The 26,897-nt window shown below is 43.3% G+C and overlaps 1 protein-coding gene and 1 pseudogene across 1 annotated transcript; both read left to right on the top strand.

Moving 5' to 3' along the window:
- Positions 1-10,379: 10,379 nt before the first annotated feature.
- LOC146178536 (uncharacterized) lies at positions 10,380-12,220 on the top strand (annotated as a pseudogene).
- An 11,046-nt stretch (positions 12,221-23,266) lies between these two features.
- On the top strand, positions 23,267-26,472 carry LOC146178535 (uncharacterized). Its single transcript, XM_084578353.1, has one exon. It carries the CDS (start codon positions 23,422-23,424, stop codon positions 25,951-25,953), a length of 2,532 nt encoding a protein of 843 aa, XP_084434479.1. The 5' UTR covers positions 23,267-23,421; the 3' UTR covers positions 25,954-26,472.
- Positions 26,473-26,897: the final 425 nt, after the last annotated feature.

The following is a 26,897-nucleotide window of genomic DNA, read 5'->3' as shown; positions in this document are numbered from 1 at the left end:
AGAAAGAAGCTGTAGGAATTTTCTAAGTAGGAATTTGCTAAGGCACAAAAAAAAGGCTTCAAACTATCTTTTGATAAACTGCACATGGGAGCTGACATACGCATATGACAGCACTACAGACAATGTTATGCCGTCGAACAGATAGTTAGATAACAGTACACGTGCTAATGATTTCCACCAGTCGAGTGCACTGAAGAGTAATTCATTATCGTTGTCATATGCCAAACTCCGCAACATCTTGCCTAAACGCGATCTGCTCTCTGCGTTTCTAGACGACAGTGAATCTCGCATCATCATTTTTACAGAAACATGGTTGAACCCGAACATATCAAACCATGAAATTCTTCCTGGTGCATTTTCATACAACATATGCAGGCATGGCTGTACTGATAAAAGAAGTGGTGGCGTCTTTCTGGGAATAAAGAAAACTGTAACATCACGTTATTAATACCGATTCAAATCTAGAAATTGTGTGGGCCGCCTGTTTCATAACTTCGTTTAGAATTTTGATAGGCGCTTGTTACCGTCCACCAGAATCTAGTCATTGTTTCATACATGAGCTGCGATTGAGTATTACTAAAGCAACTGAGCTGTGTCCTGCTGATAACATCTATCTCATCGGAGATTTTAATTACCCTTTATTCAACTGGGCTCAACTATCATCATCTTGTCATATTTTAACTGAATTCTGTAACTTGATGCTTGATTCCAACCTGTCTCAACTCGTAGACGAACCCACCCGCGACACTAACATATTAGACCTGATACTCACAACGGTGCCCGATACGATAAAAGAAATAACCCATCTAGATGGTTTTCAGTGATTACCATTTACTTAAATTAAGCATTGGCACTCCAGTGCCATTTATGGGCTATGTGACTAAAACATTCACGATTATAATAAAGCAAATTTCATAGAAATCAACACAGAACTTGAAATATTTTTCTATAATGCATTTCTACCGTACAACAACAGCCACTGTGTTGAAGAAAACTGCGTGCTCTTTAGAGATAAGGTTTCATCTCTGGTTGGCCAGTTTGTTCCTGTAATCAAAATAACTAAAGATAAATCCCACCCTTGGTCTACCAGGAGGCTTAATCAACTGTGAAATAAAAAAAAAGGTGGTTATATCAGACTCCTAAGTGTGTGTGCACCAGTTCTGCTTGGAATAAATACAATGGCACATAAAAACTTACTGCTCCACCTTATCCTCCGCGAAAGATAAGTAATTTCACACGACCTTCCTTCGCTTATAAAAACTAATCCCAAAAAGTTTTGGAAACAGATATGTCCAGATCGTGGTGGAGGTTCCATATCTCTAATATGTAACAACATTCCAGTTTTAGATAATTAATGTCTAGCAATATTTAACACACATTTTTCATCTGTATTCTCTTCTGAAGATAGCTCTAACCTACCGGAGATACCCGACCTTAATTGCCGCTACATGACACCCATTGAAATAACTGAGGAAGGTATTATCTCTATCATAAATAACCTCAAGGTATCTACTTCAGCTGGTGTTGATAGCATTATTTCTAAAATGTTAAAGAATACCATTTTAATCTCTAGTAAATTTTTATTTTATATTTTTCAGCAATCTTTAGCTAGTGGATTGCTGCCCGCGGATTGGAAGATAGCTAAAATAATATCGATTTTTGATGCAGGAAACAAAACTTCAGCTGAAAATTATCGTCCGATATCTGTCACATGCATCTGTTGTAAAATGCTTGAACACATAATTTCATGTCACGATTTCAGTCTTCTTGAGCAGAACAGCGTTTTCTATACTAATCAACATGGATTTATGAAGGGTCATTCCTGCGAAACACAGTTATTCGAACTGACAACTGACTTGCATTTCCATATGAATAAAAACCATCAAACAGATTGTATATTCCTTGACTTCGTCGAAGTTTTCGACCGAGTAGCTCACTGCCGCTTGATTTCAAAAGTATCATCACTCCGTCTAGACTCATTAACTTTAACATGGCTTCGTAACTTCCTCTCGCATCGGCAACAGTTCGTATTTGTTAACAATCTATGCTCTAATCTTTTCCCTGTTATCTCCGGTGTGCCGCAAGGTAGCGTGCTCGCACCCTTATTATTTCTTATGTATATAAATGATTTACCTAATAATACATCCTCTTGTACGCGAATGTTTGCGGAGGATTGCATCATCTATCGCCGTATTAAATCTTCTAATGACCACCTGGTGCTCCAATCAGATCTGCTTCTTATTAACGAATGGTGCAACTCATGATTAACGACCCCTAACGTATCGAAGTGCAAAATAATGTAATTTAGCTGCAAACGAAACTATTCCAGCTTTCCATACCGCATTCAAGATGATTTAATGACTGACGTATCCCATTACAAATACATCGGTGTTAACCTTTCCTCTGATCTTTCATGGTCCTTCCATATTACATCCATATGCGCTGCCGCCTCAAAGTAATTAGGGTACCTACGGCGTAATCTCAGGAATTCTCCTGCTAATATTCGTAAACTAGCTTACCTTACTTTAATTAGTCCACAACTTCAATTGGCTTCATCCATTTGGTCTCCCTATCATAACATGATCACCGCAATAGAATCCATCCAAAGCAGGGCAGTACAATTCATATCTCGAAACTATAGCTACCATTCAAGTGTCACTGTGATTAAAAGTAACATTTCGTTAGAATCCTTAGGTACACGCCACGACATCGCTCGCTTAACACTATTTCACAAGTATGTACACCCCAATAGATCAAGTCCGCTTCACATTGATGTTCCATCCCGCATGTCCAAAAGATTGCACAATCACCTCACTTTTACAAGAATATATGATGAAATATTAGCCTTCAACACACCAGCACTTCCACAAGCCGTCAGATTATGGAGTACCCTGCCTGACGTTATCGCTTCTCTTCCTAATCTGGAAGCGTTCCATCGCCAACTCATCACATTAAATCACTGAAGCCTGCATTTAGCCTTATTTGTCTTATATAAACATCTTTAATAAATTTGTTACAGCTGTTAAATATCTTGATGAATTTTATTTACTTATGTTTGCCTAAGTACTCTCCGTTGTTCCCCCTTACCATTTTTTTTAAACCGCTATACGAGGCACTGTGTGCTGCTTGCTTTTTACTGTGCTTAATCTGCGTGTGTACCGTTGTGCTTTAATCTGTGTCGCGTATTTCTTTTTCTTAGTGATACAATTATTTCCGCGTCGTTTCATGTGCTGTTCTGTACTATTTTGTTTGTTCATATAATAATTACATTGCTTTGTATTTTTGCCTCTTTCCTTACACTTTATGTATATATATTCCTCTATAGATTTTTCCGTCCCCCTTACACAACGCCTAATGGGCCTGTAAGGTATTTCAAATAAACCTGGTAGTGCGGTTGGACTATTAGTTCGTCAAATGCGAGATCCAAGTTGTCTTATCCAGCCTCATGGAGTAAACCAAGCACTGAAAAATTAACTTTTCAGGCACCATACGTATTATTATAAAAACATGTTTAGAAAAGCAAGTAACATGAAATCGTAACATGAAAGGTGCTAAACATCAATTATAAAATGCAAAAGATAGCAATCTCATTGACAAGGGATGCCAAATAGGGGCTAAAACTGCATTTTTAATTTGTAAACTTCTAGATATCGGAAAACATAGTAATAAAATGTTACCGTTAACAACACATACTGGGTGCTTCACGAACGTAAGGGAGAGAAGTAAGCGCAAAGGAGACGAACACAAGGTAGGAGAGAGGATAAAGCGATACTGGCAACTGATTCTTTTATTGAAATACACACAAAATACATAGGGACATCGTCACACCATCTATCAGCTCCGTACAGGTCAGAAAGCAATATAATAATCTTACCACAAAATTAATGTTGAACATAGGGTGTCCTAAAACCGATAAAAACACCGATGACTCTATAAACAAAACGGCACGTGGTGTAAAGGGCCGAATTAACATGTTGGAAATAGAAAGAAGAGAGCAGAACATAAAAGCATAAAAACCAACCCGAAACCCCGAAAACAACACATGTAACATCCTAAACCTTCTTAAATGCTTTATGCACTAAGCACCTTGTGCCATCGCAAAACAGGAAAACAAAACATCTGTGATGATTGGGACCCAGCGATATGTTTAAAGGATTGTGAAGTGAAGACACCAGGTAAAAGGCGCTTGAAAACATAAAACCCACAACCAAGCACTTGTAGCAGCATAATACATTCACCAACGGTTTCGTCCTCTGAATACACACAGTATAGCAGCACAACTCGTACTCTTGTTTTTTTGTTCAGCCAAATATTTCCAAGAAACTTTCCTCACTCTTATACAGGGAAACCGAAGCATCACTTGCATAATTTGGGCCTTTTCTTCTAATCCAAAAGGATTCCTTTAGTTCACGCGCAACACGTACGCAGCTTCGGTCTAAAACCACCGTTCTTTCTAGAATGTCTAGAATGGGTTTGCACTTGCGGAAATCCCAGTCCTTGCAATACAGCGGCAGATTATACCCCGTTCCAGTGTTCATTAAACGTTCATGCTGTGTTGACCTTTCATTCAAACAGCGCCCATTTCAGCGCCCAAACAGCGCCTATTTCATCTCAATTTAATCATGGTTGACTTTGCCAACCAACGCAGTATCGTGCGAAAGCGCCTGAACCTCGACTGTCCATCCACATTTAAATGTAGATTCGACCTGAGTTTAAAATTAGACCACCCAAATTTAGGGAGTAGGTGAAGTCTATGTTGGGTTTGGACCAAATCAATTGTAAACACGGGCCAATCCAATTTTTGAATTGCGCAATTCAATTTGAGGGGGGGGGAGGGGGGGGATGAATGCAACAACATGCAATGATCAGCCGGATAGCGACAATATAACAGACAGGGTGATCTGCACTAGCGATAGCCGCGAGGTTCTGTACAAGATCCGACGATACATTTTTGAGTTTGAATATTTTTCGTCAGAGCTTAGCAGAGGTTTTGCGCAAAATTTGTGGTTGGATTTCACTGTGTTAACCAGTGCATTCGTGCTAAACAAAATTAGCTGTGGTTTAGCTTGTGGTTAAACATGGAGTTACGCGAGAACAATCTGCATGGCTACGCTTAGGTTCGGCTTGAAAGTAAAGACGTGGCTTTTGCACATAGAAGTTTACTCTATGGTTTCAGCTTTATTTATGTCATAGAGAAATCACATCACGTAGGAGCACCCCTTGCCTCTCGTCGTTGGCCACTATCATTCAGGTGTAGAAGATTTCTAGTGGTATGACATCGTCTCTACGTCGAACTCCGGGGTACACCACCGTCACAACGTTCGAACGAATCTTCCATCCTAGCAACTCGCTGTTGTCCACCTCTGCCAACTACCGAGCTATCTTCTTCTCACTGACAGGCACGGAGAGGCACGGCGAAATGGCGAAATTGTGCCTAATGTAGCTCTCGCTACAAAATTCTTGAGAGCGATACGGCGAGAGACTTTGTGGCTGGTCGTACTATACTGTTTATTTAACATAACCACGCCGATCACAAAGTGAAGAACGGCGGCTCCTTCCGCACCAGATTCGAGGTGTCCAGCTCCACTCGAAGGCGATGTTGTGCTCTCGTTGCGCCACTTGGTCTTCATAGCTCATTCCCAGTGGAGGATGATTTTTAAGGCGAAAGCCTCTAATGGCTCATACCGCGGCCATGACCCTGTCCATCTGGCCACGAGAAGCGTCACACTTCTTCGCGAGATTCGGCGGGATACCGCGAGAATGTGAAGTCCTCACCTGGTGACGTCGTTGGTCATTACGCCCGGAATCGTGAAACGCCCATCATAATTCTCCTTGTCTAGTTAAATATAAATAAATGACCCTGGCTCCAACGGGAATCAAACCTCCATACCTCCATACCTTGGATTCCCAGCTGAGCGTTTTAACCAACTGCGCCACGCTCGGAATCGTAGAACGCACATCCTAATTCACCTTGTCTACCGTGAGGCTGATAGTAGCGATAACAATGATGCTGCAATTAGTGATGATGACAATGATTACATTAGCAATGATAATGACGGTGCATTTAGTTGATAATGATAATGAGACCAAGCGGGATGCACCGTGTGCCCCAGCAACGCTTAGGCTTTCGCATTTCTACAGTGTAGATTCCAGAGTGCTGTCGGAATTTTTTTTCTTAAATATTAAATAGAGCCCCGCCGATATTACGAGGACTGTACCCGAATGTCGGAGACACATCTTGCGAACAGATATCGATGACGCGAAGTTTTCACCATGACCCAGTTGAGGCCTTAATACAAGAAAACGTAACAAAGTAAAAATAGGAGTCGAAATAGGGTCCCCCGCGTTTAAACGAAGGGTAGTAAGGACTTGTCCTATAACAGCAGCGCAACTGCTCACTCCTAATTCTACTCTTAAATGTATTCTGAGATATTTTCTTTCCCTGAATAGATTGGGCATACAAGCTTGCACTCGTGGAAACTGTCTGCGTGATGCGAATTTAAGCTAAATTAGTTGTATCTTTGTTGTCCGGCTAGTCAGTCAGGGGATATCTTTCTGTCAATATATGACACACGCCCCCTCTTGATTAAGAATTTTTCAACTACCTGCATTCCTTTCCCAAACACATAGAAACATTTATTTTTCCCGCGAACCACATCCCGTAAACTTTTGTTGATGGCTGTGCATATATGCCCCGTTCGCCGCTGTTGACCTCATCCTCCGTCGCTCTTCAGCGCATACATCATAGCATCTGGCTGCTTACGCGAGAAACAAATATGGTCTAGTCTTGAGAAGAGAGCAATGATATTAGCTAGCAATGACAGCCTGCAGCACAAATTTCAGCACTGTTCATTTTTGTTCCACCATTAAAGGGTGGCACAGACTTTTTCTGACGTAAACTACGAACAAACCATAAAGGAAATATTTTTCAGCAGTGATCGCTCGCCGGGCGGATCATCTCTGCTCTACAAGTAAAAGGACTGCGCCGCCCTTTCCACGAATCCTACTAGATATTTGAACCGGCTGCGGAGTTTTCTCCACATCTGGGAAAGTCCATTAGACAATCCAAATTTAGCACTCAGTAGCCGACCATAAGCTCTTCGCACTGCACGCACTTACTCGAGCCAGAAACAATTTTGTTTGTTCCATGGAAAAGGTACTGTTCGGTGAAGTTCAATGATTGGTTGGTTTATATGTAAATGAACCAATTAATCAACAGTATAGTGTTTAGCGTCCCCAAATAGCTGAGGCTATAAGAAACGCCGTAGTTGAGGGCTCCAAAAATTTCGACCACCTGGAGTTGTTTAACGTGCAATGATATTGCACAGTACGCGGGAATTTTGTTTTCACCTCATTCGCAAAGCGGCCACCGCGACCGGGATTCGATTTCGCGTATTTGGGTACAGCAGTCGAACGCCCTAACAATAATCCGCCATGGCTGGACAATGCTCATTTTGTGATACCTAATGTTTATATGCCCATCTTCGTGCGGTATCTTGGGATGCTGGTCGAACAATATTTATTTTTCGCTTCCTGCGCTTTAGTCGACCTCCAGATAATATCGCCTGAAGTGTCTCAATCCCACTGTCTTCGGAGCAACGAATGTAAACCTGCTATGCCAATAGATGCTAGGTTTTTTTTTTTTTTCAGTCACAGTTGAGCTTTTGACATGACTGCTCTCCCAGAAGTAAATCTTTATACCCATATTCATTTTCGAAAGCTTCTGACTGATATATACGTGTTGTCCACCGGTAATGATCTACACTTCGTTGTAGTGGCATGAATTCGCCATTCACTCAGTCTCATATTTACAAATAAAAAATGTTTTATTCCCTATTGTACATGCCTTGTTACTCAGCTTCCTATATTTTGCAATTTATACTTGACTTTCTAGCCCCTTTCATGTAATAATTCATGCAATACAGCTCCTGAAAATTTAATGTGTCACCATACATGTCATCCAAAGTGCGTGTACAGTGAAACACGTTGCTTGGTCCATTCGTGTCGTGGAAGAAGATATGGGGCTGGATAAGGCAACTTCGAGCTCGGCATTTTAGAATCTTTGCAGTCCAACCGGACTATTATTCCAGCTCCTACCTACCCACTACCTACCGAACAGGCCAACGCATCAACACGAGCGGCCAACCGCCATTTTCTGACCACCAACAGCTTATTTAAAAGAAAAAAGAGCGTTAAGCTGTGATATACCAATAGGATTTCGTGAGGCGTTCCTATAGAATGACTCACAGTGCTGGCCGACTAGCCGGCAGGAACGCCATCCTCTCTTTCCATTCCATACCTTCCAGTAAAGGCTGTCGCTTATTATGACACATTTTGTCATCGTCGCCATGTGCCGATTACTAAGCTGCGTGCACCCATGATCTTGAACTGGGAAATCCTAACTTGAACATATAAACCGAATGTTCAGAGAGGGGCTCAGCGTAATCCGAAAAACATATTGCCCATCCAAGGTGGCGACGCATCCAAATGTTGCGTCAAGTTCGTATGCAATAATTTCATTCTTGAAATAAACATATTGCGTTCCCACTTGCCCATCTTGTATGGACAGAAACCACCCATGTTGTTTGTTCAGGTAATTATGTTATATACCTGTGTGCACTAATGGCACTAAGATCCTGTGGTGCATTGTTGAGCACGCGCTGTACATTAATATGTGCGCGCCGCTCTTGAAATAGATTTTCTGCATACAATGACATACTATTTTAGCCACGAGTTTTAGTGCGCGCAGTACTGGCTTGCCCTGCTGCCTCATACATAAATATTATATATAGCTTAAAAATAAACTAAGTGCAGCACTTTCTAGTCGATGGAAGAAGTATACACAGCGTGTAAAACGCATATTAGCACTGCTAGTTCTTACATGAACGAGCCCTGAGGCAGCAGTTCAATCCTAAGGAAACCATTCGCTCCCAAGTGAAAAAGGCTGTTCTTATTTGACTCAGCTGGGTCATTCCTACTTTATAGGTTCTCATTTTTAAAGTGCAACCATAACCAATACACATTCCCGGCTAGGACAGGTTTGTCGTTATTCATATATAATCTGACTTGTCCCGCTTCATAATCCTGCCCTCTGAACTAGTACCTACTCGTACCAATATTTCCGCTGGGGTTCATAATTTCAACAATGCATGTATCCTGCAGGTGCATATTAACACTGACCTTGTCTGCGCTTATTTTCTCAATGTTGAACCGCGACGTAATTTGGGTTTATACTTCATGTTAGTACGTGTAGTAAACACTATTGAAATCGACGTTTCTATAATTGCAATAGATCATGGCGCACATGAAAAGGGGTCTCGTTGATGAACAACCATCCGACCGCTGTTGACAACAGGACGGCGACCTAGGGTAAAGGAAGTTGGAAATCAGAGACTTCCGGTGCGTGGCTTATTCCATATCGCTTAGGCCGGGACCCTTCAACTTCGTGCTGTGCTCAACATTGGAATTACGTGCCCAGCACGCGGCTTTATATCAGCCACTTATCTCCTGTAGCACCCTCTCCCACCATTAGATTCACTTACGAAGGACACAGCATCAGGCTCCACCTCCTTGCGTTCAATAGCCACTTCATTAAGAACTCCGCCACATAGAAAACAGCTTTTGGCCCATCCTGTCGCACACAGCAAAGCTGCTTGTTTGAGACGCGTACCCGGGCTCACGTAGAAAATCTTCGCCCAGAAACTCCACCGCATGCGTGCATGTCAGACAAGAAGCTATCTCAAACTGATGTCCTGAATGTTCCCGCAGTTGGTTGCATGCAAACTCCGCTGTGCATTCTGCCGGCATCCCTCCGGTCTGCTTCGATACTCGTATTCTTGACCGCCCTCCTCGCTTCTGCATCCGCATATGCCATGCCAAATGTCACCAAGCTGTCTCATCCGTGCCCAGAAAGCGACTTCAAGTGCACTGCACAAGACCAGAGTGTAACCTTGCGACAGCGTTGTGACGGAACACCCGATTGCAGGGATGCATGATCGGACGAAATAAACTGCAACTACACCGCGCCGTGTCCAAAAGGCGAGTACAGATGCAAGTATGGTGGACCATGCTTTACGGATACTTGGCTTTGTGACGGTGACCGGGACTGCGTTGATGGGCCAGACGAATTAGAGGACATTTGCAAGAATTGCACCACTAAAACCTGCGCTACTGGCAGGTTCTCTTGCCGGACAGCTGGTGCAGCCATGACTTGCTTATCTGTGCTTTGGAGGTGCGATGGAGAAAAGGATCGCTCAGACGAAGAGAACTGCATGTCCCTAAATAGGTGTACAGAAACGGAGTTCACATGTGAGAAAAATGGCGGCTGCATCAATAATTATTTGCGGTGCTACGGTGACCGTGACTGCTTAGATGGACGACAAGAATTGCACGTATCTAACGAAGTGTTCTGAAACAGAGTTCAGGTGTAAAGCTATTGGTCGTTGCATTATGGCCAGTTGGCGCTGCGATGGTGACCGCGACTGCTCAGACGGATCGGACGAGCAGAATTGTACTTCCCGTATGCGCTGCTCCCAGACTGAGTTTGCGTGCGAAAGTAGCAACAAATGTATCTCTCACAACTGGGTTTGCGACGGTGACCGCGATTGCTTTGATGGCTCAGACGAACAAAATTGCACTTGCGCCGAAACTGAGTTTGCATGCCATGACAACGGCCGCTGCATAGAGGAATCTTGGTGGTGCGATGGTGACCCCGACTGCTCGGATGGCTCTGATGAAAGGAATTGCACACTTTTAAGGAACTGTTCGTAAACTGATTTTAAATGCGCGGACAATAGCCGTTGTATTAACGGCAGTTTTCGCTGCGATGGTGACCGCGACTGCACTGATGGCTCGGACGAGCAGAATTGCACTTCCGGGGTACGCTGCTCAGGAACGAAGTTTCCATGTGACAACAACAGTCGTTGCATTGAGGAAACTAGGCGATGCAATGGTGTTCGCGATTGCTTAGACGGCTCGGACGAGCGAAATTGCAGGCTTTCGAGGAGCTGTTCGCAAACTGAGTTCGCGTGCATAAACAACGGCCGCTGCATCAAAAACTCTTGGCGTTGCGATGGTAAGCGCGACTGCTCAGACGGCTCGGACGAGATGAATTGTACATCTGGAATTCGATGCATGAAAGACGAGTTCGCATGTGAGGACAATATTCACTGCATCGAGAAAGCCTGGTTGTGCGACGATGAGTTTGACTGCTTAGATGGTTCAGACGAGCACAATTGTTCCTCCGTCCAGATTTGTGCAAAAAATGAGTTCGCCTGCAAGAATAATGGCCATTGCATCTTTGAATCTACGCGGTGCGATGGGGAGCCCGATTGCACAGACGGTTCGGCCGAGCAAAACTGCACATCGACGATAACATGCTCTTCGACAGAGTTCGCATGCACCTCTGGAAATGAAGCTGTCGCTTGTATTGACATAATGCGATTCTGCGACGGCCAGAGAGACTGCGAAGATGGCTCTGATGAACCAGACACCTGTTACAAGCCGCCCGCAAAGGTGCGAAAAGAATTACTTCGAATGCGACAACGGTACGTGTATATCAAAGCAGTGGAAGTGCGATGGTCGATACGACTGCAACGATCGCAGCGACGAGGAGGAGTGTGACGCCAAGAAAAGCCGCATCTGCTCTGATAAGGAGTTCTCGTGTGTTTCTGGTGGTCCCTTTATTCCTATCCACTCCCTCTGTGACCAACACGACGATTGCCCCGACGGCTCTGATGAAAAGAACTGCGACGCCGTGGAGCCATTTAATTTTATGAACTCCATTTGATGTGCCTAGACGGTGTCGAACCGTTAGTACTTCATAGCATTATATTCCTGAGCTCACAATGCTGCCAAGATGGTGTACACTAATAATATCTGTTCGGAATATATACTGCAATGAACAGATATGTGATTAGAAAAGAAAGTCGCATAGCCGAAGTTGAAAAACCGCTCTATGTTCAACACCCCAAAATTTCAACTACTTTTGAATTCTAAACATATAGCTGCCAGATAGGTGTTCAGTGTCTATGAGTAAAACAGTTTCACTCAGAAATTTAAAGGCGCGGTGTAATTTGTATTATTGTGTACCATATTCTACGCCGCTCTATGTACGTCGAGTGTCAAACTATTCAATACCTTGTGATTTCCAATAAAACAGTTCGCCTGCCAGCAGTGTGTTCAGTTTTTAAAACTGTGAAAGAAGGAATGGTTTGACAGCATCATTCAAACGCAAATATAGAGGCCGTACTCGACATTGTGACAATTTCGGAGCAGCGATACGGGCTTCAAAGGAGGAGCAGTTTCTTTGTGTGTATGTATGTATTCTCTCCACTTTTGCCGCAATGAATAATCACTCTTCAGTGTACCCTACTGGCTCAATTGATATTGGTAAAATATTGGACGTTAAGTAGCCCTCTCCACCTATCTCCGCTTACTTGGCATTAACTATCAGCAGAAAGATAGCGTAAACGAAAAAAAGCTGTAGTACCGATCGCAACCAATTAACAATGCGCTGCTGAAATTATTTATGGCAAACATTGTGAGCAGATAATCTCCGGATCCAGCCCCTGCCTTCAGCATACATAGCACACAAGGACTACTCGAGCGAGCGGGGATCAGTGGAAGAATTGTGAACAGCAGCCAGACATTTAGATCTTATTGTGCATATTTTAGGCACAAAAAACAGGCGGTTCAAGATATATCGCAAGCACTGAACGAATCAAAATGGGCACTGGTAACATCATCACAATTGCACATATCAAATCTGAAAATCGCGTGGCGTGGAATATGGGCCACAAGATAAAACAAACAGCAGGAATATTTGAGTTGTTATTAAAAGCGCAAAGCTTAGCAGTTTTGCTAAGGATGTCCTGCTACGTGGCAATAAATTAACAGCTTTTAGCAGAATAAAGGGCGGTTGCTTTTTGGCACGGGATATCTTTTGAAATTGTGTTATGTTATCAACCCTGTTAAAACAAGTTTGATGTGCATGGAAACAAAAGCATTATATAATGCAAGTACAGCTACTGAACACTCTGAAGTTAATAATAATCGCCTCACAGGAAGGCAAAGGCGCAGCATCTGTCGCACTTGTTTCTGTGAACACCCGAACCGCTCCGTTAGGGAAACGAGCAAAGTGGGAGTCGAAGTGGGTAAACAGAAAGGGGTGCCATAGTGGTGAACTCAGGTGTAATTTCGACCGCCTCGTGATAATTTACGTGCGCTGCACAATCTTAAGGTAATCATTAAAAGGTGACGAGTTCTATGCTCAGCGACACAATTAAACCGCCGTGCTAGAAAAAAACATTTAACACCTTAACAGGAGGCAGTTTATTGATATATTATTTAAATATCTGGAAGTTAAATTATATGACATGTAAGCTGAGTCTTCTCGCATAGAGGAAGTACATTATTTATCCTACATACTAGAAACTTGAATACGCCACCCTTGTAAACGGTGGTGTTTACGCCACCTTGTAACCATGCTTCCCGATATAAGGGTGGGGACGCAAGAAATACAAGATGCGAAATAGTATAGGCATAAAGTGCCGCATTTACGCTAAATATGCCGGTAAAAATTACATGGGTCTGTACAGGCCTACCTGCATCAGATGAAGGTCAATAATAAATAAAGAAACAAATGTCTTCAATCTAGAAATCGCTGTTAAAACTGTAAGAGCTGCAATACTGAAGCACCATCTCTATGTTGATCTGTGGCGATACATGGTCCTTCTCACATGAAACAAGGTTGTAAGCTGAAAATGAAGAGTCCAGCTTAACGGATGGTTCGAGCTTTATTGTACTTCTAAAGTTTTGATGCCTTTGCCCTTTTCGGTATCTTAAAGTGTTCGTTGACAGGTGCTCTCGGAAATTGCTTGAGATTGTCAACCTCTTGTTGTTTGGTTGTTTGCTCTGTTAAGGAAATGAGGAATTGGTTTTTGTATATTCTCAACTAATTATGTGGGGCTAGTGAGGATTACCGCTGCATATTTCAGCTTTTCGCAAAATAACTTGTCACAAAAGTACGCGAGGTATCCTTAGATGCCCGGTGAGAGTGCCCCTTTAGCCCTCGTGACTGAAGCGCTCTCGTCATTTGAAACACTGTTTGTGATAGTCTTTAAGTCATCAATCGGTAGTTGTACTCGATGGCTTCCGCCAACTGTTGTTTAAACGAGCGCACACAAGAAGGCGCCTTTTCAAACGCACCTTTGATTGAAGCGTTCACTTTGTTGACGTCCTTGAAATGCTTTCTGAGTTATTCACCGTAACGGTGAAGCACATGCGCTTGGAAGGTGACGTAGACGATGTGCGGTTGTACCGCCTTCAGCCGAAGTGCAGACTCCTTGTATATATAGGTTCCGGTATCTTTGTCTTCCATGCTATTTCGGTGGAGTAATTTTTAGAACGGTTTAACAAAGAAGGCTAGTCTGTCTATAGGCCCTCTCCAAATGCTTATGGAATAAAAATAAAATAAAGGTCTTGTCTTCATTACGGCTGAAAGCTTTGGCACTTTGAAAGGACCATATAAAGCCTTACTTTATATCCATTGTCTCATCTACGGAGACGAAAACGCGTGAGTCGCTGGGCTCACCTCGTATCTTTCCAAGGCTTCTTTATACAGAGGCCGGAGAAAGTTTCCTCGTAGCGTCAATTCAGATGGTACGTTCATAGTGCAATGCTTTTATATGAACACTTCAACTACTGAGTTTTGAATTTTTACCAATGAAGCGTTCTCAGTCACTAGGGCTTCCCTTAATGAGAGTAGAAAATTCTCTTCCCACCGTTATGAATGCCTTCTGTCAAACACAATCGCTTTGAGAATGGGGGTTTCTGGCGTTTAACGTTTTCCAAGTGTCTCGCTCGTGTTTCGTTCTGGTCTAGACTATACTTCATTTGCAACAAATCTGCGAAAAAACGCGGATATTTGCTAGTGGTATATGAGAAAATACATTCACTGGCAAGTTATGACATTCCAGGGCGTCAAGACCTAAGCGTTTAGGCTGCATATATAATACGACAGCAATAAGAAAATTGTCATAAATACGGGCACTCTAACTGAATTTGCGGCACGTGGTGAAATAAACTTAAGAACGGCTACTGTGGAACTCTTCACAATTTTCAGGTAACTGCAATAATTTCAATAAAACTGACCTGTGACCTGCTCCTTTTCAGGATTTGTTGGTTTTCCGAGGTTTAACATCCCAAAGGGACTCGGGCTTTTTGAGACGCCGTAGTTGAGGGCACTGGAAATTTCGACCATCAGATGTTCTTTAACGTGCACTAATATTGCACAGCAAATGGGCGCCTTGTTTTTCGCGTCCATCAAAACGTGGCCGCGCCGCCGGGATTCGATCTCGCAAAACTGGGCACAGTAGTTGATCGCCCTAACTAGTGTACCTCCACGTTAGGACCATACTCCCTTTCATTCCGCATGGTTAACAGCAGACCATTTACCGCCTAACCACAAGAGTACCTCCATGGTCTCTCCTCCTCTAATAATAACACTCGTTTCATTATTGGATCATAAATGTTCAAACACGTTTTGAAACTAAGTATTGAAAGATGCATGGATTTGCTTTTTATACCAAATGACAGAGTCACCATGAATTTGAGAAGTACTTGTAGCTGGGTGTGTGTGCAGGTTGAGGAAGACACAGGAGCGCTTAAAAGGGTGCACGGATTTAGAAATGGAAAAGGAGGGCTAACTTGCAACAAGTTCTGTTTGGAGAACGGCGCTTATATTTCATGTCTTAGCCATGTGCCAAAGCACAATATTTGTGTTCGCGCTTACCATTATTAGGCGATAGCCAAAAGAGGATCGAGAATGAAAGACGCATATCTGCTAAGATAAGGCTGTTGCAGGCTTTCGTTATCAGCAAAATATCATACGTGACCCCACACCTGCATATGATTAAATTCGAAGAAAAGAAGATTGAGGGGATTATTAGGAAAAGTATAAAGGTGGTTCTGGAAATTTCTTAATGCACACTCACAAAATACTGGTAGAGGTTCAATTAACCTTCAACCAAGTTTCCCGAGAGTAAGCCATTGCCCGCAACCGCAGTCGCTGCTACCTCTTCGCTCTTGGCTCACATCAGCGCTTGGTAATTTTGTGGACAACGAGCTAGTAAGGCTTACCGTTGTTAAATGGTCGCGGCAGCCTATCTGACACGGCTTCCATCTCCGTCTTAGGCTGTACTTATTATTGCGATAGCAATACTGCTCAGGTTTCAAGCCGTCGCCTGGTCCTGGTGGAGGCTACGCTTGACCTTGAACAGCCGAGGAGAAGGAGGAGAAGAAGAAGAAGAAGACGGGGAACTTACGCTCTCGCGTCATACTCTTAAAGGATGAGCTTAAGTGTCCCCAATAATGTAGCACCCTACATTGATAGGGGAATATTGCAGAAGTCAAAAGAAGCTTCCGCTGTTTCTACCGCAATGCAACTCGGGTTAACCAGCGTTAAACCACAACTAATTCTTTTTTTACTCATCCGACACTGCGCTCGCGGACCTTGCCCACACTGCCCAAAATGCCATATGTGTATGGCGTGTTTAATTAGGTTAAATTATGAGCGGAGCAGACGAACCTTCATGAAGACGAAGATGGTATCCTCACAGCGCAAGAGTGTGTTGCAGTTTTACATAATGATTGGCTACGCCGATAGCATAGTGCTCCTGTGCCTGAGCACGCCGATGAAAAGACCATATCTGTGGCGCAGCGAGAAAATTGAATGTCAAATATTCGGAACCAGATAACCTTGAGGTCCGGCATGGGATCACTGAATCTTACGCTCTAAAAGGCTTATGGAACTTGGGACATCGCACACCCATCACAAAATATTTGAAGCCAGCAGGATCTCGCATAAGAAAGCCACACAAAATAAAACGAGATCTAAATATATATAAAGCCTAAATATAACCTTCAAAGCCAAAGCAGCATGAAAACGAGACATGCCAATAGACATCAGAAAAGGCTAAAACCTAACCCAGTTTAAGAAAGTGTGCATCTGGGATATCATAACGACAGAAGGATCAAAAGATCCCAGACCCTACAAAAGAGCCATGGAGAACGAAAGGATGGAGTCAATGTCGAAGAAGCTGACTAATGGCTACCCAGCTATGGTGACAGCCCGGTAACAACTTAATCACACAAGAGCTTAAATTTAACTGCTCTGTACGCAAAAGCTGCACACAACCGGTAGAAGAAACGGACATAGAGCTTCCAATAAATAGAACAGAGGCAAAAATAATAAGCAACTCGAAGTCTACTGTCCACATTTACGTCACACGGCAAATCTCAAATCAGGCAAACAATATAGTAAATCTATGCCGTGCAAATCACGGGCATATGCTTATTCCTGGCCACAGGAAGAGCAAAAGGCTCGTGGTCTTCTCCGTGGTCTTACCTTCTGGACGACCTGGGCCCCTCGCATGATAGAGATCGGGACCGAATATTTAGATACAAGCATCACAAATTACATCAATTTAAATCGAGCGTTATTTTCACCGGTGGGCATATCACTAAGCAACAATCAATAGATTATTTAGTTACTCGTTTACAAACAAGAGTATATCCCAAATCCTTGCTCAAGACTGAGATGTACTTACTAAATTTCTTTTAGTTAATTACGTTTTTGAGTATTATTGCAACCAGATGGTCACTCTTCTCCACCAGTAACCTTTCTGGAAATTCAATTATTTTTCGACACGTGATTGCGAACCAATTATCACTTACTTCTGTACTGAAAAAACCTACACGGTGGAAGAGTCTGTGATGGTTTGATTGCATCAAAATTGTTCTACTGCACCACGATGCGCATCGCTGCCTGGCATATTGTGCTCTCCACGGTTTATCGTTCATGGTGAAGCATATACTCGCATCTGTTGCAGTTGTTACATTTAAGGCCAATGGGTGTCTAGCCAAGGACCACGTGCGAAGATCCATCAGCTTTTGGCCAAAGCATTCTACCGACCTTGTTATATTTCCACATGACAAACCACCTCTGACATTCCGACGAAGACACCGACAAGATTTTTTTCACCTTTTAGATGTCTTATTTGCAATGCCTTTTAGCAGGAACAACAGCAAATCACAGTGTTTCATAGAGAATGTTTGGTTTTTTAGATTTTAAAATCCCAAAAGAAGTGAGGCAACGAGAGAGACCATACTAAACGGATCCGGAAATTTTTAGCACCTCGAGTTCTTTAATCTACACTGACAGCGCCAAATACACGGGCACCTTCATTTCCTCCTCTATTGAAAAGCCGCTCCTTACGTTGCCTTACTTCATATTGCTTTTCAGGCTAACCCTCCATAGTAGACTTCAAAAATAATAATAGGCGAAATTGGTTATATGGAAGGAAGCATATAGAAAGATGTTATCAATCCTGGAATAGTTATTGCAATTCAACCTTTGCCACTACTGCATAAAGTGTTTTCGGGGTAGTAAAACTTAATCGATTTAGATGGTCAGAGAACCCGTTAAGAAATTCTAACGCAATGCTGCTGCAGTGTAAGCAGCCGGTGAACCCACTGAAAAAACGCCCCCGTGTGAAAACACTACAAACGACATTTATTTTTTTAATGGCTCAAATCATAATTTTTCAATATTCTATTTAAACCCATGCGCAACAGCAAGAAACCTTAATCCTTAACCGTGTCTTCTCTTACCAGACTAAGATAGAAGGAGAGAAACAAATAGCTACATACTGTGAAAAGTACTGAACAAGGATAGCGGGGAAGCCTGTCAGTCGGCAAAGGCGAGCCAACGTTTTGACTTGGGGACCTGTCTTGGCTAGACGAAGGCAAGTCCCCTTATCGAAACGTCTCTGGTTACGAACTGAGGTGCCCCTAAGCCCTTGTTCAGTGCTTTTTCCTACCAGACTAAGTCACTCATTCTTTTGTTGATACCTGATTCAGAGATAGCATGTCTTGCATGCCAGTTTTTTTGCTTGAATTTAACTACGGCAAAACAATTAAATACCTCGTATCTACAAATAAGGTGGACGTCAGTGAAGCAGTCCGTTTACGCGAAATATTAGCCGTTTTCTTGTAGGCACTTGCCATGTGACCAGGGCTTCAGCTAGTTTAAAAAGTAGGGTGTCTCAGAAGGTATAAGTAGGGAAGGCAACAAGCGTTCACACTGCTGCCTTATGTAAACATTGCTATGTACACACATTTCATGCAGCCAGTATACAAACAGTATTGATTAAGCCTTAATAGGTACTCTGCAATGATGCGAGACATGTGGACCGCATCAGTTTGCTGCATGTGTTCTAAAGAACCGTTTCAGGAATACGGAAAGGCATTCAGACATGACTCTCCTATCAGCCCGGCCGCGGTGACGCAATGGTTAAGGCACGTGAGTGCTGTGTCCAAGGATGCGGATCGGATTTCGGACCGCGGCTGCCGCTTTAAAAAACAGGCGAAAGCAGGCGCGCGTTTGCTTTGCGATGTCCGCTCACGTTAAAGAACCCCAGGTGGTCGAAATTTCCGGACCCCTCCACCACAGCGTCTGTGATAGCCTGAGTGGATTTGGGGCGTTAATACAGTAAACCAAACAGATCTTTCACGCAACCTGAAATAGTAAAAGTCGCTCTCATCCATACAACTTAAGGAGTACTTGAGCATGTCAGTCCTGGATGCAAATGATGTTTATTTGTATCGTGCCGAAACGGCGGCACTCAAAACGTCTTCGGTCACACGCAAAAGTAACAACACACATCACATCATCCAGATTTCGAACTGTACAGCGCGATGTACTCCTAGTGTAGAGATCTGCATAGGGCATCGCCAGAGGGCACCGCGTACTATGCGGCAGACTTCAAAACTTGGAAGAAAGGCAGTGTCAGCGGGTTTTGCCCCCGGCAGTACACTTTCCTCACTGTACCATATATCTGCCCTGGTTACTAGGGATGAACTTTACTAAAATGACATAAGAGAGAACTCCGTCCACTTCACTCTGTGCAACAGCCAACAGACTAGGGAGCACTCACCCAACTGAACATTTATGAAGAATAGCTTCAAATGCCATTGAAGGTATAAAGCGAGAAACCTAAACAACGACCTTAATAGCAGCTTACAGCATGCATGGCCACGTAGCCACGAACTGTAGTCTTCAACACTGATGTCGTCCCTTTGAGGTATCTGTTAAATAATAACCTTATTTGCTTTGCATATATCTTTGTATTTCAGTTAAAACTACATATGGAGAATATACAGCACAAGCACCACCGCTATTTTATCAGCGTTTGCTTAGGCATTTGTAAGTATAATTGAAAACTGATTTTATCACGCACGTTATAAAAAAAGCATTGGATACTATTCTCCATAACACTCCTTTTCAAAGACTGGAATCTTTACGAATTTGTGGCCCCCTTTAACTCTAATACGCAGCTACCTTGTTGACAGACTTCAAGTTGTTCAATATTCTAGTGATATATCTAATCCAGCCGTTATTAACCATGGTGTACCCCAGGGGTCCATTAGGACCGCTCCTTTTCCTTATATATATTATTGACGTTTGAAATTACTCACTAATTCTAACTACATACTCTATGCTGATGACACCATTATATTTTCCAGCGATATCAATATTTCTAACCTTGCATCTATCTTAGGCGAAGATCTTCGTATTAAACTGTGGTGTGAAAAAAATTTATTTCACATTAATCCTCAGAAAACTAAATTGATGGTTTTTCATTCTAGCAACATCAAAATATACATACCTCCACAGCTTCACTTTAACGCTAATGTAATGTGTGCATCAGATATTGCTACCTTTCGTGAAACTGTTCTTGACTCTAACTTAAAGTTCGACGCGCACATTAGGTATATAACTTCTGAAACTGCATTTTCAGCTGCATGTTCTTCGCTCTCTTTATTATTCTTTCATATACAGTCATCTCACTTACTGCTTATCATCGTGGGGAAATACAACACTCACCTTTTGTGCCTTCGTCATTTGCAAAATTAAGCCATCCGTATAATCACGTTCGCCCCTTTAAGACCGAACACTTTACACGGATACGTTAGTTTAAACATTCTTCCTCTCGACCTTCAACTTAAGGCTAATTTATCCCTGCTTATCTATCGCGTTCGTGATAATGAACTCAAACTAGATTTATTCGACCCCTTGCGCCTGTCAAACACAAACATAACAAGATTTTCAGAACATATTCTAATTCTTCAAAGCATTCGTACTAATTACGGTAAGCAGTAGTGTTCCTTTCAGCTATACTCATCTGGAATTGGTTACCCCCGCACTTGAAAATACTACGCACATCACACTCATTTAATCAATCATTGAAGAGCTATTTACTAACTGCATTAGCACTGTGAACATTTTTCTTATTATTTTTCTTTTCCTTTTTTTTATTGCGGGTGATTTATGTCCCATGTGTTACGCCCTTTTATGATAAATTTCTCTTCATGTTATTTTTTGTACTTTTTTCTGTAATAAGGATAACATTCATTCCCTCCTTTATCATTCCTTGCCAATGGTATTGATTACTTCGTTATTATCATTTTGTATAAATACGTAGGTATGTGCTTCATACAATCTTTGCATTTTTTTTACGATTTAAGTCCTCTCTGAGCACTTATCTTGTTTTGCTGCCTTATATTCGAGCTTTAACTGTTGCACTTGATCACAGGAGGCCCCCCTGACAATTTCTACCTTGGGGCCTCCTTCTGTAGAAATTAATTCACATGCTCCATATGTACTGCATCAACACACATAAAAATCAAAATCAAACACACGGCACATAGGCGTGGGTTAGCTAAGTGCTAAAAACTGATAGGTCACTTGAGAATGTGCATCGGGTTATATGAAACATTCTTGTATTTTGCATTTTACTTTTTAAGGTTATATGTTTTTATTTTAAGGTAATTTATTTATATTTAATTTCCTATTTCGTTTTTAGTTTGTTTTTTACTCCTATCATTATTATTCAACCTAATTAAAAATAATATTTATATTGTTCTTAATTACAATCATCGCTAATTATCATTGCTTATTTTTTACATCGTCTAATAATCAATTGGCTTACAAAAAAGGAAACGTGCCATATCTGTCACTTTCTCTGTGGACATCTCAATCGCATTGTAAGGGAAAGTAAATGTAAACTGGTTTGCAGGAAATGAAAAACGCAGTATGTATTACACTCTCTATGTGGACTCCTCCACAGCTCCGCGCTAAGGTGCAGATACACAGTCGTGGCTTCACTTCTTGCGTTCACATTTTGAGTCTACAGTTTGACCTCACCAACGTTAATGATTTTGCCGTTAATAACTGGGAGCCGTTTTTGATTCAGGTTGCCTGAACAAGCCTTGTCGAGTGGAATGGTCACCGATAAAAACCGATGAACATGTCCTTCATAAGGCGCGCGAGTGCGATTAAAATTCGATCTGCCGCTGCACTTATGAATATTACAGAAAGCGACGCCAAGTTCATGAGGATAAAGATCTTAGTCGAACTTAAGATGCTGTAGAACGTAAATTCCTACAAGCTTTCCTGATGGCAAGAAATGATCTTTTCGCCATCCAAACGTCCGTATGCCGAAACAAAGCGAACTATTTTTCCTGCCGCCGAATTGGTGGTGGTTTGTCTGTTTGTAATGATTAGTTTGGTTTATGGCGTTTAGTGTACCACTCAGATTATGAGAGACGCCTTACTGGAGAATTTTGGAAATTTCGACCACTTTGGGTTCTTTAACGTGCACTGGCATCGCACATCATATAGGTCTCTTACTTTTCACCTCCACTGAAAGTGATTATTGTTTTCAGCTAATAATAGATGCACAAGTGTCCATTCGAAATAAACAGCTGTGCGTGAGTGACTATACTTCGTTGTGATGAATGCTGGGCGCAGCGCTGTGAGGGTACCCATGTGTATATTATTTATCATATGCACGTACGAATAGTGCGACAGGATTGAGCCGCAAATTTCTAAATGTTTGGCGCAGTTTCTAGCAAGAACTATCGTCCGATCACTCTGAACAACAGAAGGTCGTGCCAGCGTGTAGAAAAGAAAAAGCAGATACTTCCGGTGCCGGTTTTCTATATCGCCACGAGCGGGAACGACACGAAGTCGCGCTACGCGGCGTATCAAAAATGACTGCCCGCCTAATGATCCTGTCAGCCAATTATCTCCCCTGGCGGCATTCTCCGCCATTTGGCTCATATCAATAAATGTACATCATACGCATCCTGCTTGCGTCCACCGCCACTGCTACAAAAACATTCATCACGAGCCGAGGGACTGTCGGCACATCCCGCCGCACACAGCAGCGGCCACTGATCTGAGTCATATAGCTGATCTTGCAAGAACCCGTGAGCATTCTTCCAATACTGGCCTTTCGGAATTAGCTTGTAGTTCGGAATTAGCTTGTAGCTGATGCACTTCGCACTGCGAACAGCATGCTAGCTGAAATGTGGGCTCTGCTTAGATCTCTTCGATATCCTTCGACACTGTTATTTCTCATCGTCGTCCTTGCGTCTGCAACCTCACATGTCTTGCCAAGTACCGACGATGTACCCCAGCCATGTTCAGGAAAGCACTTCAAATGCACTGCAGAAGACCAGTGTGTCCATTGGCTACAGCGCTGTGACGGAACACCGCAGTGCAGAGACGGGTCCGATGAAAAGAACTGCAATTTACCCACGACATGTTTAGAAGATGAATTCGGATGCTTAGATGTTGGAACATGCATTCCGGATACATGGCAATGTGATGGAGACAGAGATTGCGCTGACGGATCGGACGAGCATGACAACATCTGCCAGAACATCACCACCAAAAGCTGCTCTGCGGAAACTTTTCCTTGTCTTTCTTATTCTGGGCGAATTTCTTGCTTACCTATCACGCTGAATTGCGATGGCAAAAAAGACTGCTCAGATGGCTCAGACGAGAAAAATTGTAAATACGAAATGCCCTGTTCTGAAACTCAGTTCTTTTGCAAAAATATCGGAGCTTGCATCAATGGTTCTTGGCGGTGTGACGGCGACGATTGCTCATATGATTTGAAAGAGCAAAGTTGCACTTGTCCGCCAGAAGCTGAGTTCGCGTGCAAGGACCAAAGTCGCTGCATCGACAGAATTTGGTGGTGTGACGGCGACCGTGACTGCTTCGATGGCTCAGATGAACGGAATTGTACATTTCCAAGGAAGTGTTCGCAAACTGAGTTCAAGTGCCAGAATGACCGCTGCATCAAAGACATTTGGCGCTGCGATGGAGACCGCGACTGTTCTGACGGCTCAGATGAGCAAAATTGTACCTCTGGATTACGCTGTCCGGGCACGAAGCTGGCATGCAATGACAACAGCCGATGCATCCAGGAAGCATGGCTGTGCGATGGTGAGCGCGAGTGCTTGGACGGTTCGGACGAGTGGAATTGTACGGCCGGAATTCAGTGTGCGGGAACTAAGTTTCTCTGCAAAGACAATAGCCGCTGCATCGAGGAAATTTTCCGGTGTGACGGTGACCGCGACTGCTCAGATGGTTCAGATGAGCAGAATTGCACTGCCGAAAGTAAGTGCTCGGAAACGCAGTTTATGTGTAAGAATAATGGCGCCTGCATTAATTATTACAGATGGTGTGACGGTGACCGCGACTGCTCAGACGGCTCAGATGAGCAAAACTGCACCATCGGAATACGCTGTCCGCGCAATCAGTTCGCGTGCAAAGACAACAGCAAATGTGTAAGAAATAATTGGCGGTGCGACGGTGACCGTGACTGCTCGGACGGCTCAGACGAACACAACTGCACCACCGGAATTCGCTGTCCACGCACCATGCTCATATGCAAGGACAACAGCAAATGTTTAAGGGAGTATCAGTGGTGCAACGGTAACCGTGACTGCTCAGACGGCTCAGACGAGCAGAACTGTACTGCCGGAATACGCTGTCCAGGCACTAAGCTGGCGTGCAAGGACAACAGTAGTTGCATTGAGGAAACTTGGCTGTGTGATGGCGACCGAGACTGCTCAGATGGCTCGGACGAGCAAAACTGTACATCCGCATTACGCTGTCCACCTGATAGGGTTGCATGTCAAGACAACAGCCAATGTATAAGACAATCTTGGTGGTGCGACGGGAAACGTGACTGCGCAGACGGATCTGACGAGCGAAACTGCACCTATGCATTAAACTGTTCTCAAGCTGAATTTGCTTGCAAAGATGGCAAAAGATGCATTGAGGCCAGATGGAGATGCAATGGTAGCCCCGATTGCGTCGACGCTTCAGACGAGACGAACTGCCCCTGTTCTAAACTGTTCTCATGTAGGCATGCCATTTTCGGGCACCTCTCTTGCATGGCAAAAACGTTGCTGTGCGAAGGCCAGCAGGACTGCACTGATGACGTTGACGAAAAAGGCTGCCAACCTCAAGCCTGCCTCCAGGGTGAATTTCGCTGCAGCAGCGGACGCTGCATTCCGATGAGGTGGCAATGCGACGGGGAGCGTGACTGCCAGGATGGCTCAGACGAAGGCGCACGCGTCTGCCAGAAAAGTCTCGCGGCAGCAATTATAACGTGTTCTTCCACAGAGGTCACTTGCATATCAGGTAGTGAGGCCGTCGGTTGCATCGATGCTACAAAAGTCTGTGACGGACGCAAAGACTGCAAAGACGGCTCCGACGAACCAGACTCCTGTCGAAATGTGCCGCTGGAATGTGCAGAGAATTACTTCGGATGCGACAACGGCACATGTATTTCGAAACAAAGGAAGTGCGACGGCCGATACGATTGCAACGACCGAAGTGATGAAGAGGACTGCAATGCGCAAGGAGGGAGCGGCTGCTCCGATGACGAATTTTTGTGTGTTTCTGAAGGCCTCTGCATCCCACGTCTGTGGCGCTGTGACCAGTTTCCCAACTGCGTGGACAGCTCGGACGAAAAGGACTGCCCAAGTATTGAATGGTTTAATTTCCTTAGTTTTGTGTTAGGAAGGTAAAATGTTGCATGGAAATTCGTAATTTCTTTTATGCCACTCAAAACTGCCCGAATTAAGAAACAATGTTGCAGAGTAGATGTGCAGTCATGCTGATTCTGGATATTGACTGCAACGGCACATAGGGTATAAGGACGTCAAAGGGATATCATGAGAAGTCACAAATAAAGCTGAAGGTTCGAACAGGCCCCCTGATGGGGTTTTCGAAATGCGTGATTATTGAAGGCGTGGTGGGAACGTGAGCATAAAATACCTTCAGGGCATAAGCTTTATTCTGGACTGGTCTACTGATTGTCTTAAAGCACCACAGATGGAAAAAAAGCCTTAAAAGAAAACTTGAGTTATCTTTCTTATATACATGAAGGAGAGTAAAAGTTTCACGTCTCACGGTGCAAGTAGACATTTTCCTTGCTCTAGCAAGTTTGAAAATCAATTCACATATTATATTTCCTTTGTATACATTCCATCACCAAGTGCACTGTAGTATGTGATTGCACATTGGGCTTTTTAATAAAGCTTCCTTTTCTCTCTTTCTAATGAGCAATATCTACTACAAGCAGCAAAAGGGCGTTAATTTCGTCCCGCAGCCAATAATTAGCATCTAAACTGAGATGAAATCACTGAGTGTACAAGCAAATAACGCATATATGCCCCCCCCCCCCCCCCCCCCCCCGGCAAGCAGAAATTCGTTTCTGATGCTTTCTGTAGCATGAGGTTATGAACACTAAATCCTTGTTCGTTGACACAACAATCGCAACTTACGCCATGCGTTTAGAAGAGTAAGTGCGGTAATAAAATGTACTAACTTGAGGCGCTATGCCAGGTGCTCCGAGTGTCGCACAACCCGGGATATCCACGAGCTGTGGCAGCGCCTTCAGATAATGAAATAATGCTACACAGATATTAAATTCAGCACTTGAAATGTATTCCACTTTAATTCGTGTATC

This window comes from Amblyomma maculatum, chromosome 9 (genome assembly GCF_055883805.1).
Source record: "Amblyomma maculatum isolate TAMU_Amacu chromosome 9, ASM5588380v1, whole genome shotgun sequence".
Lineage (NCBI taxonomy): Eukaryota > Metazoa > Arthropoda > Arachnida > Ixodida > Ixodidae > Amblyomma > Amblyomma maculatum.
This window is presented reverse-complemented; position numbering and strand designations above follow the sequence as displayed.

What these genes read in the sequence shown, in the direction of transcription:
- LOC146178535 (XM_084578353.1), top strand. Translation starts at nt 23,422, where the DNA reads ATGCTAGCTGAAATGTGGGCTCTGCTTAGATCTCTTCGATATCCTTCG.